General features: G+C 37.9%; 1 protein-coding gene across 3 annotated transcripts; it reads right to left on the reverse strand.

Annotated features, from left to right (window-relative positions):
* Window positions 1-812: 812 nt before the first annotated feature.
* On the reverse strand, window positions 813-11,463 carry LOC107556975 (glyceraldehyde-3-phosphate dehydrogenase 2). 3 transcript variants are annotated; one of them, XM_016240252.1, is made up of 12 exons: window positions 11,376-11,463; window positions 8,881-8,940; window positions 7,763-7,859; window positions 7,200-7,306; window positions 4,786-4,876; window positions 4,575-4,693; window positions 4,327-4,408; window positions 3,843-3,882; window positions 2,633-2,744; window positions 2,388-2,550; window positions 2,203-2,300; window positions 813-1,204 (listed from the first exon to the last, which is right to left on the reverse strand). In XM_016240252.1, the coding sequence occupies exons 2-12, from the start codon at window positions 8,907-8,909 to the stop codon at window positions 1,135-1,137; spliced, it is 1,008 nt and encodes a 335-aa protein (XP_016095738.1). In that variant the 5' UTR covers window positions 8,910-8,940; window positions 11,376-11,463; the 3' UTR covers window positions 813-1,134. The 3 variants fall into 3 exon arrangements, with proteins under 3 accessions (XP_016095738.1, XP_016095739.1, XP_016095740.1); XM_016240253.1 differs by lacking the exons at window positions 2,203-2,300; window positions 2,388-2,550; window positions 2,633-2,744 and adding exons at window positions 3,301-3,398; window positions 3,486-3,648 and having other exon boundaries at window positions 3,731-3,882; XM_016240254.1 differs by lacking the exons at window positions 813-1,204; window positions 2,203-2,300; window positions 2,388-2,550; window positions 2,633-2,744 and adding exons at window positions 3,297-3,398; window positions 3,486-3,648 and having other exon boundaries at window positions 3,731-3,882.
* Window positions 11,464-11,721: the final 258 nt, after the last annotated feature.

Raw genomic sequence — 11,721 nt, forward strand, 5'->3', positions numbered from 1 at the left:
AAGTGGTTCGTTCAGTTTGTGAATCGCGTCCACAAGCAGAGAAATACTGGAGAAATGTTATAGTCCGACTATGCGATTTTATATTTATATAGTTTTCAGACTATACCCCAAGTCGTATAGTTTGTGCACTTACTGTATGCAAATATTATGCATCATATTTGATACATCAGGCTTTCATGGCACATATGGCTCATCTTGAGGGGAAAAAACACCTTTTTAGTGCAGTTGTTATTTATATGGGCAAAAAGTAAGATGAAAATCTGATAGCTTGCAGCATAAATCAGTAAGATTTTACAGTGTGAAACTACTTCCATATAAATACCAGTTGTCACTCTATATCTCCCAATAATATGTCTTATTAATATATTTGCATGCTTGGTTTTATGATCAGTAGTTTTAATTGTGGTGGACAAAACATATAACGTAGTGATGATTGAGAGTTGAACAAATAATCATTCCTTCAGAAGTTTGTTGTATCATTTCTAACTCATATCTATTCTTACTATTATTCTAATATATATATATATATATATGGATAATCAAGTAACCCGAAGTTGCTTCAGTTTGGTAAATGTTCATCTTGAAATTTTACTAGCAATATAAAAGTTATTCGATAGAAGTCTGTAGACGATTAGAAGATTTTGTAGAAGATAGTGTGCAGCAAAGGTTTGATCATCTTCAGAATTTAGAGTCCTTAGAAATTCATTTTTCAAACATAATACACAGCAAGCTTTATAGGGATAAACTATTACCATGATGTACATAAGTACACCTTTTAAGAAACAGAATGATCTGGAACACATTTGTTTTTTCAAACACTTTAATTAGTTTCTTTTTAAACTGCATTACAGTAGTCTTTTACCTCATGTAACTGGTAATTAGTTATTCTCTTTACACCAACACAACGTGATTACACCCAGAATGGCAACAACTACAGCAATGCCTGTGAAGTGACACTGACACAAATACAAATACTGTCAAAAGAAACTAACACGCACACACAGACGTCTACAGAGACGAATGTCTCGTAGGTGGGAACAGGAATGCTAAGGCTTGTCGCTATGGCTTCAGCTATGAAATGAGTGCATTGAAAAGAAGGAATGGTGGGGCCTTTTTGCTGTCGCAAAACTTGAGTTACTCTTTGGAGTGCATGTACACTAACAGGTCAGCAACACGATGGCTGTAGCCATATTCGTTGTCATACCTGTGAGAAAGAAAGACAAAAGATGATTAGACCACTGCTTTTTCTGCAGACATTTTTTTTTTGCTTAGGGCTGGGTTATATAGTTTATAAATCTTTTATTTTATTTTTTTACATTTGACAATAAATGTACCTCAATATTTATGCACTGTATTTTCTCTGAAAATATTAATTTGGACCTAACAGTCAAAATGTTTAATGAAAAATAAATTAGAAAAAAAATCTATATTTGACATATTTAGCTATTATTTTGGACTTTCACTAAATAAATAATTATAAAAATAAGGAATAATATTTAATTATTTTTGTATTTATATGCAATAATATAACAATGAATGACAATAAACAACAAATTATATCTATATTAATTTTTTAATAAAATAAAATCAGATGAGTAATATGATATGGGGGAGACTGTTTTGAATCAATTAACTGAAAAATACCATTTGAACTGATTTACAGAATTGAATTGTACTTCCTTGCCACTGAAGTTGAAAGTAAAGACACTATTAAAACATCTGTGTGAATGCGGTCACATTTATAATCTGTGTGACTAGGAAAATTGTGAATTTGTGTCTTTAGAACCTGAAATCATCGCAATATTCATAGTGAGGCTTTGTTTTATATCACCAACAAAAACATTGGAAATGTATTGTGATTATTTGATCTAGTCCATCCAAAAATTTAAGTTCTGCCATCATTTATTCACCCTCATGTCATTTCAAACTTGTATGACTTTCTTTCTGTATGCTGAGATATTTTAAAGAATGTTGGTGACCAAACAGTTTCAGTTTCCATTGACTTTCATAGCATTTTCTGTCCATACTATGGAAGTCAACAGATTAACCATTTGGTTACCAACATTCTTCAAAATATCTACTTTTGTGTTCCATGGAATACAGAAATGCATACAGGTTTGGAATGAAATGAGGGTGAGTAAATGACAGAATTGTCATTTTTGGGTGGACTGTCCCTTTAAGTCATGTTGTTTTTGAGCTTACCAGGAGATGAGTTTGACAAAGTTGTCATTGAGGGAGATGCCTGCACCGGCATCAAAGATTGAAGAGTGAGTGTCACCAATGAAGTCAGAAGAAACAACCTAAACGAAAACACAAATTAAATGATTCCAATTTCTGTCTATTATATATGAAAATATGCATTTGAGATTTTTACTGTTAGCACTTACTGAATCCTCTGTGTATCCCAGGATTCCCTTCATTGGACCATGAGCGGCCTTCTTGACAGCCTCCTTGATGTTAGCGTAGCTGGCGGGCCTTGAGAGGCGGCAGGTGAGGTCAACAACGGACACATCAGCGACTGGCACACGGAATGCCATACCAGTCAGCTTGCTACAAAACAAAGAGAGATGGTAAAATTCTCCAATCGACTTCAAGATTGATCAGTCGTCTTTTTGATCTGTCTTGCACTGACCCGTTAAGCTCAGGAATGACTTTGCCCACAGCCTTGGCAGCACCAGTGGAAGCAGGGATGATGTTCTGGTGGGCGCCGCGTCCATCGCGCCAGGCCTTGGCAGAGGGGCCATTTACAGAATTGAATTGTACTTCCTTGCCACTGAAGTTGAAAGTAAAGACACTATTAAAACATCTGTGTGAATGCGGTCACATTTATAATCTGTGTGACTAGGAAAATTGTGAATTTGTGTCTTTAGAACCTGAAATCATCGCAATATTCATAGTGAGGCTTTGTTTTATATCACCAACAAAAACATTGGAAATGTATTGTGATTATTTGATCTAGTCCATCCAAAAATTTAAGTTCTGCCATCATTTATTCACCCTCATGTCATTTCAAACTTGTATGACTTTCTTTCTGTATGCTGAACACAAAAGAAGATATTTTAAAGAATGTTGGTGACCAAACAGTTTCAGTTTCCATTGACTTTCATAGCATTTTCTGTCCATACTATGGAAGTCAACAGATTAACCATTTGGTTACCAACATTCTTCAAAATATCTACTTTTGTGTTCCATGGAATACAGAAATGCATACAGGTTTGGAATGAAATGAGGGTGAGTAAATGACAGAATTGTCATTTTTGGGTGGACTGTCCCTTTAAGTCATGTTGTTTTTGAGCTTACCAGGAGATGAGTTTGACAAAGTTGTCATTGAGGGAGATGCCTGCACCGGCATCAAAGATTGAAGAGTGAGTGTCACCAATGAAGTCAGAAGAAACAACCTAAACGAAAACACAAATTAAATGATTCCAATTTCTGTCTATTATATATGAAAATATGCATTTGAGATTTTTACTGTTAGCACTTACTGAATCCTCTGTGTATCCCAGGATTCCCTTCATTGGACCATGAGCGGCCTTCTTGACAGCCTCCTTGATGTTAGCGTAGCTGGCGGGCCTTGAGAGGCGGCAGGTGAGGTCAACAACGGACACATCAGCGACTGGCACACGGAATGCCATACCAGTCAGCTTGCTACAAAACAAAGAGAGATGGTAAAATTCTCCAATCGACTTCAAGATTGATCAGTCGTCTTTTTGATCTGTCTTGCACTGACCCGTTAAGCTCAGGAATGACTTTGCCCACAGCCTTGGCAGCACCAGTGGAAGCAGGGATGATGTTCTGGTGGGCGCCGCGTCCATCGCGCCAGGCCTTGGCAGAGGGGCCATCCACTGTCTTCTGTGTAGCGGTGTAGGCATGGACTGTGGTCTGTGAAGAGGTATGGAAAAGAAACAATGAGAAAGACACATAGACGGCCATTACTCCAGTCTTGAGTGTCACATAATCATTCAGAAATCATTCTAATGTGCTGATTTGGTGCCCAAGAAAAAAATAGTTATTATTATCAATGTTGAGAACAGTTGTGCTACTTAATATTTTTGTGAAAACTGAGATAAATTTATTTTTCAGATTCTGTGATGATTATAAAGTTAAAAAAGTAACTGCATTTATTTGAAGTAGAAATCTTTTAACATTCTAAATATACTGTCACTTTTTGATACCTTTATTCAGCATCCTTACTGAATTAAAGTAAACTGACTCCAAACTTTTGAAAATGAGTGTTCAGAGTAAAGAGATAAATAGATTTTTGTGCTACACAACTAATCAAGATAAAATCCTGATGTGTCTTAGTGTTATTAAACATCAACTTACCATGAGGGCCTCCTCAATACCAAAGTTATCATGAATAACTTTAGCCAGGGGAGCCAAGCAGTTAGTGGTGCAGGATGCATTGCTGTGATGTTTTCAACAAAACACACACACACACACACACACACAAATATGGTTATTTCCTAATATTCCACCAAAACTAATCAATGAGGTCAGTTACTTTCACATGCATTACAATTTCACATGCATTTCATTTGCATGCTGACATGGATTGGACTTGGTTTGCTCACCTGACAATGGTCATACTGGAGGGGTCATACTTGTCCTGGTTGACTCCCATCACAAACATGGGAGCATCAGGTGATGGAGCGGACACAACCACACGCTTGGCACCACCCTGGATGTGAAACTAGAGGGGACAAATATCAGAAAATATAATAATAATAATAATATTTAATGCTATACATTTACATTCCAGATCCTGCTGAAGCGCAGACTTACTGAGGCCTTCTCAATGCTGAGGAAGACTCCGGTAGACTCGACTACATACAAGGCACCAGCATCGCCCCATGGGATCTCAGTAGGCTTCATACTAAGTGCAACAGTGAAAAAGAATTAGCACAACACTACAGGCTATGTTTGAAATAGCATAGTATCATGCTCATTATACTATTTTTGAAGTATTTTTTAACCATACATTTTTTTTTCTAAAACTGGATTAAAAATAACCAGTAACCATATTTTTCCTTGGGTGATAATTTGATGCTACTCGTTGAACTAAACATGCAAAGTTTAAAAACATTTACCTATTAGTATATACTGTGCAGTATGATGTACAAATCTTCTTAATATGACAGGGTTTACTATAACGTAAAGTACAGTCAGTACAGTCTATGTGTCAAGGTTGGAATTATATTCTAACAGAGAGACATTCCTGACGGGTGACTATGATATATGTAGTGAGTAGAACATTCCAGGGCCCAGTTTATGGTGGGGCCTCCCTCTGACCACAATAGTGGACAAAGGTTTGCTACATTTTGATTGGATCTTGGTGGACTAACATAAGCAAAATGTCCAACAGAAACAGAAACATCAAGTTCTGAATCTCAGTCCTGTAAGGGGAGAGACACTAACAGACTCAACCTGTTCTGAGCCTGTGTCCCACTACCGGGAAGGCAGCAACAAACACATTCGTTCTGAGTCTCCGGCACGTCCAGTGAGACACTAACAGATACATGCAACGTTCTGGCCTGTGGAGCTGAGACTGTAACAAATGGGACCATGTTCTGAGCCTCCTGCGAGGAAAGAGATACTCTACGTCAGAGTCTTCATCCAAAGAGACAACAGCAGATGCAGCCGATTTCTGAGTCTCTGGCCCAGAGAGGCAGAAGACATACAGACATTTTGACGGGTGACTATGATATATGTAGTGAGTAGAACATTCCAGGGCCCAGTTTATGGTGGGGCCTCCCTCTGACCACAATAGTGGACAAAGGTTTGCTACATTTTGATTGGATCTTGGTGGACTAACATAAGCAAAATGTCCAACAGAAACAGAAACATCAAGTTCTGAGTCTCAGTCCTGTAAGGGGAGAGACACTAACAGACTCAACCTGTTCTGAGCCTGTGTCCCACTACCGGGAAGGCAGCAACAGACACATTCGTTCTGAGTCTCCGGCACGTCCAGTGAGACACTAACAGATACATGCAACGTTCTGGCCTGTGGAGCTGAGACTGTAACAAATGGGACCATGTTCTGAGCCTCCTGCGAGGAAAGAGATACTCTACGTCAGAGTCTTCATCCAAAGAGACAACAGCAGATGCAGCCGATTTCTGAGTCTCTGGCCCAGAGAGGCAGAAGACATACAGACATTTGCAACAAGATTAAGCTCCGGCGAGCAACCTTCACTTCAAGGTACTTTCGTCTACGTGTTCCAGACTAAGGACCTTCTGCACCTACTCCAAGGCTACATCTACGTTCCAGATTTTAGGACCATTTGGTGCTCCAGGAGATCAGCATCCTACAGTGCTTCGTGTTCAAGGCTGTTGAAATGGATTCCTGCTCCTTTCCCCACTGCATTGCTACCAGCACAATGGAAGAAGTGGAAGAAGTCACCACCACCGGGACTGCTTACTCGATCACAGAGAATGCAAATATCACTTATCCAAACCTCTTCCAGAGACCGTGGCATTATCTTATATTATCAGTACATGATTTTCTAACTTACTTTAGATATTATATAGTTGATTGCGAGACAACAGCAGATGCAGCCGATTTCTGAGTCTCTGGCCCAGAGAGGCAGAAGACATACAGACATTTTCAACAAGATTAAGCTCCGGCGAGCAACCTTCACTTCAAGGTACTTTCGTCTACGTGTTCCAGACTAAGGACCTTTTGGTGCTCCAGGAGATCAGCATCCTACAGTGCTTCGTGTTCAAGGCTGTTGAAACGGATTCCTGCTCCTTTCCCCACTGCATTGCTACCAGCACAATGGAAGAAGTGGAAGAAGTCACCACCACCGGGACTGCTTACTCGATCACAGAGAATGCAAATATCACTTATCCAAACCTCTTCCAGAGACCGTGGCATTATCTTATATTATCAGTACATGATTTTCTAACTTACTTTAGATATTATATAGTTGATTGCAGTTGATAACAAATAATAGTATAATATCATTTATGGTATTCATTTAGTAGTTGTCGATTACTCTTGTCTATCTTTTGTTAATAAAATTTATTTTATTAGACTTGTGTCTTTCTTGTGTTGATAATACAGTAAGAGGTTCTACAAGTTAGATATCCCACCATTCTTTCTTGCCATCTGTGACGTGAGTACCCATCACTACACTATTTCGCCTCCCTAGGTTGGCAAAAGCAAAATCACTACATATATAAGACCAAAAAAAACGTACCACTGGAACACAGAGATGGCTTGACCATCAACGATCAGTTTTCCATCCTCTTGGTGCACATCTCCCTTGTAACGGCCATGAGTGGAGTCATACTTGAACATGTAGACCTGTAAAGCAATATAAATGATTTCAATTTTGAGATTATCTGATTAGGATTCATTTGATAGAGATAGGACTCACAAAAAGCAAGTTTAGTTTTAAGCAAAAATAACTTAAAATGTATATTTAAAAACAATTAGAAAAATAAGACAGATTTGTGACTGAATAATTTCAGCAGCATAAATTCTATTACTAATATGTTTGGATTAATATATATATGTTTTATAATGTTGTGTACCAATGAAGGACCAGGAATATGCAGTAAGGAATATGCCATTTTATTTTAACTTTAAGCATGGATGCTAAAAATGCTGTTAAATTCACAGTAAAAGCTGCATGTTTGAAAGTGTTTAAAATCTCATGCTAAAAAAAGCACTATGCAGTGCAGGCCTATATGTAAGATTAACATGGCTGCTGCTTTACACAATGCCAAGAATCATCATTTCTGCTTCAGTGAATCTCACCATGTACTGCAGGTCGATGAAGGGGTCGTTGATGGCGGTGACTTTAATTCCCTTCTGCAGGCAGGCCCTGAGGACCAGACGGCCAATGCGGCCAAATCTACACAAACACACAGAGTTATTTAAGATGTTTCATAATGACACAATCTGTCTTGTATCTGTTATTTTGAAAGATGCCTCTCATTCCCCCGCATCTGTCTGCCTACAAGGAACACGATGGAAAATTCCACTGAAGGACTGTGTGATTTCTTTGGGCAAAACAAGGAAATATCTACATGTTTCTACTGAAAGGTAAAGCGAATAATTCATGTTTTTCAGTTGATATCTGACTGGTAAGACACACTGCCTGAAAGACTATGCAGCAGGAGTGTGTGTACGTGCTTGTGTGGATGGAGACTTAAGCTCTTGTAATCATTCTGAATCATTCTCTCTCTCTCTCTCTATCTGCATTTTACAATCTCTATTTATGGAATTATTAGCTCTGTCCCAAAACCTAGTGAGATGCCTTGCTGTTTACTGCCTCTAAAAAAAATCTAAGGGAAAAAGAAAATCAGACCAATTTTGAATGTTCTTCATAGTCAGCAACTAAAAAGTACAAAGCACTGTCAATGTCAATTATTTCATTAGATTTAACTGTCATTAGATTCATTATCAGAGATTTTTTGTCAGCCAAACTCCTTTTACCTAAAATATATACTTGAAATCCCCCTGTGAATTTAAGGTAATATTTAATAACACTTTTGCATGTTTACAGTTCTCCAATGTTAGCTAATAGTCACATGACAAGCAGGTAAAGAAATGTGTGTGTTTTTTTACTAATAGTTTCAATTTGTTTGTTTATTTAATTTTATTCATTATTTTAAATTTGATACATTATTAGCTTTTCATCAACTCTTTTATTAGTACTTTCAGGTACTGAATCAATTCTAAGTTAATTCAGAATTGATCTTCATCTTGCTTCGTCCACCATCTATACCACTGTTCATTAGGTATAGTATCATTTTTAGGTTGTCGAACAGATCCTTTGTCAAAAATAGACTCATGTTTGGCATTTAGTATTTTGTTATGTTGTCCAATCATATATTAAAACCTTAATCATGAGAGATCAGATGTGAACTTACCCATTGATTCCAACGCAAAGATCAGACATTATTGAAAGAGTATGGATTGTGGTCCTGAACCTGAAATAATAGAAGACAAAAACAAAGCAGGCTTTTAGAACAATTGCATCAACTTTACAACGTATAATATAACTTTATATTTCACTGTTGTTTTGAACTCAAGTGTTTAATAATATGTAGCAGTTTTTGTACAGAACCTGCATTTGTTTTGAATCTTATCGCAATGTGCCCATCAAATTCCACAGAATAAATAGCATTTTAATTTCATCTTGTGAAATAATAGCCTTAGTGTGATATAGACTGAATTTTATTTTCTTAGATCTCTGTGAAATTAGATTTTAATCATACCGCCCACCCTCACTAGCTCAGTGGTCTGTCTAAACACACTTGTGGGATTGAACTTCATGGACTTTCTCTGAGCCAGTGTGGTGTTCTGTATGGTGGGTGGAGGCTTGAACTGTTCTCTAGTTTTTATTGTTCTTGGGCCCATTAGCATACTGTCTGGGAAATTTCCAAACCTTGGCCTCACTGGACCAGCATACTTTATCAGCCTGGCAGAGCAGAAGATCTATTGTGTTAAGACAGCTTTTATTCTTCTCTTTTCATGCAGAACAGGGGCAGCAAGTCATGCACTTAACAATTTGCCCTTTAACTTCCTCATGCGCACACAGGAAGCTGCTGAAATATTGGCAGTGCAGTGAAAGGGGGAATGTACATGCATTGCAAAACAATCTTCACTGTGGGCTTCAATATGCAACAAGTTGTTACATGTCCGACATCGTTTGCAGTTTTCTCTATTATCAAAGTGAATAGCATGTGTGTGAGGATGGGTCTCACGTAATATGAGCCTGACTACTGCACAAGAGTCAAATATTTTTACATTATGCCATATAAGGATAACGCCTAAGAAGTACAAAAAGGAAGAGGAGGATGTTTAACTGCAACTGGAAATGGATATGTGTGCATATGAAACGGGGATGTGACTTACTCATTGAAATTACAATGCAAAAGTTAACAAAATAAATTCAGTTAAAAGTGTTTTAGCTGATTTAGTTCTACCTTTTAATACAAACTGGCAGTCTAAATCAGTTTAGGCTTTAGAAATGTTTAGAATGTGTTGATTTCTGCTGATGCTCTTTATACAGCTAGATGTAAAGTAACATCCCTGTGATTTACTTTACTGCGGTATTTCAAACACTCCAAGACTGCGTGCAAAATAACTCAAGGGAGTGGCTCTAATGCATTATACTTTGTTTGACATTTGAAAATATAAACACATTTTAGCTAACAGAGTTATAGTGCGTATACGTGTAGTCACAACAAAATATAGCCCTCTAAAAGCCCATAGATGTGGCTAGTTGATGGAGAACATCTCATCTGTTGGGTTTTAGTGAGCTATGGTTTGTTTTGAGTCCATGTTTATGCTTTCATCAAGGCAAGTAGTGCAGAACCATGCACACGGTCATTAATGAGACAAATGAACAGGTTTTCCATAGACACCATTGATTGGACTTCATCTGCCACTTCTGTCTCTGTGCACCATTGAAATGGCCAAAAATGACCTTCACGGTCTGCTTAAAAAGATGGTCTGGGCAGGGTTATTTTAATTAACTAAAACAAAAAAAGTGTTATTTGAAATTAAATTAAGCATTAACTGTAGTAAAATATTAAAGAAAAACCTTAATAAAAAAATTGTGTTTAATTGCTGAATCCCTATTGAAGAACTACACTACCCATAATGCTCCTGACAACCATATATGGCCTACAGTTAAACTATGTTATTTGGTTGATTAACTGTTTATTGTGCCTCTTATTATTTTTGTATTATTATATGAATTAATTGTATTATTTATTTATATCACGTTGTTTCAGTTTCTCTGTATTCATTTTGATCTCATTTGGCAGAATTGCTCAATATCCTGATGCAGTAGGAAGCAAGTCTTGAAGAACCACAATGCCACACCTTCTCTTTTGGAGACGAGAGGAATGCATTTCCTCTGACCCAACAATAAGTCATTTCCTCACAGCAAAAACACCTAATGTGACAGAACAAGGACACACAGACGGGCATAACCAGGACAGTTTTCCTGGGACACGCAAACAGTCATCTGAGTGGAAAATATCAGCGTCTTAGCAGATGGTACATTCTGGAATGATATGACGCAATGAGCCCATCGCGGGCGGCCCGCAAGACACGTCACGATGCTTATTCTTAACATTTTTATATAACAAATGACTAAAATGTCATGGGTATGTTTTTTTTTATTTTTTATTCTGAAATAAAACGCATGAATATTTGCACAAAGCCGCATAAAATGAATGAACGAACCACGCCTCCATATTTGTGCATCACGCAGAAACCCTACAAGCCCAAACGCAGCAATTAACATCCTGCAAAGCTAAATGTCATCTTTAAAATGTTCAATATGTGTATGACAGTCTGCAGTCTATGGATTCGACACAAAAACGATGCAAGCCTATGAGGAAGAACTCACCTTCCTCAGTGATGCTGCTGCGGCTTCTGCTCAGTTTCCGCGTAATGCTGCACCCTTTTATACCAGACACGTGCCACCGGGACCTGTCGCCCTGGCAACCTGATGTCACGTGGGGTCATTTTAAAGAAGCGTATACGAGCAATCTATCACGAATGCTATGAAAACGCGGATGATGGGAGACTGGGTAAAACGAGACTATACAAGGACACAGAGGGGAGATTTATAACATGCCTGAAACAAGCGCAGTTCGGTGCTATATAGATCTGCTAGCTAGACTTCCAAAATGCTAAATGAAACTGTAAAGGACGCATATCTTCCATACAAAATGATGTTCTCTGGGCATCTT

Source organism: Sinocyclocheilus grahami, unplaced genomic scaffold (assembly GCF_001515645.1).
Source record: "Sinocyclocheilus grahami isolate Dianchi unplaced genomic scaffold, SAMN03320097.WGS_v1.1 scaffold585.1, whole genome shotgun sequence".
Taxonomy (NCBI): Eukaryota; Metazoa; Chordata; class Actinopteri; order Cypriniformes; family Cyprinidae; genus Sinocyclocheilus; species Sinocyclocheilus grahami.

Bases quoted from the DNA above. Each gene is read 5' to 3' on its own strand.
- LOC107556975 (XM_016240252.1), bottom strand. From the start codon at position 8,909: ATGTCTGATCTTTGCGTTGGAATCAATGG. The intron at 4,877-7,199 runs GTACGTTTTTTT...TGTTGCACTTAG, and splicing joins GCCATCTCTGTGTTCCAGTG to TATGAAGCCTACTGAGATCC. The intron at 2,745-3,842 runs ATGGCCCCTCTG...TCAATTCTGTAA, and splicing joins CGCTACACAGAAGACAGTGG to ATGGCCCCTCTGCCAAGGCC.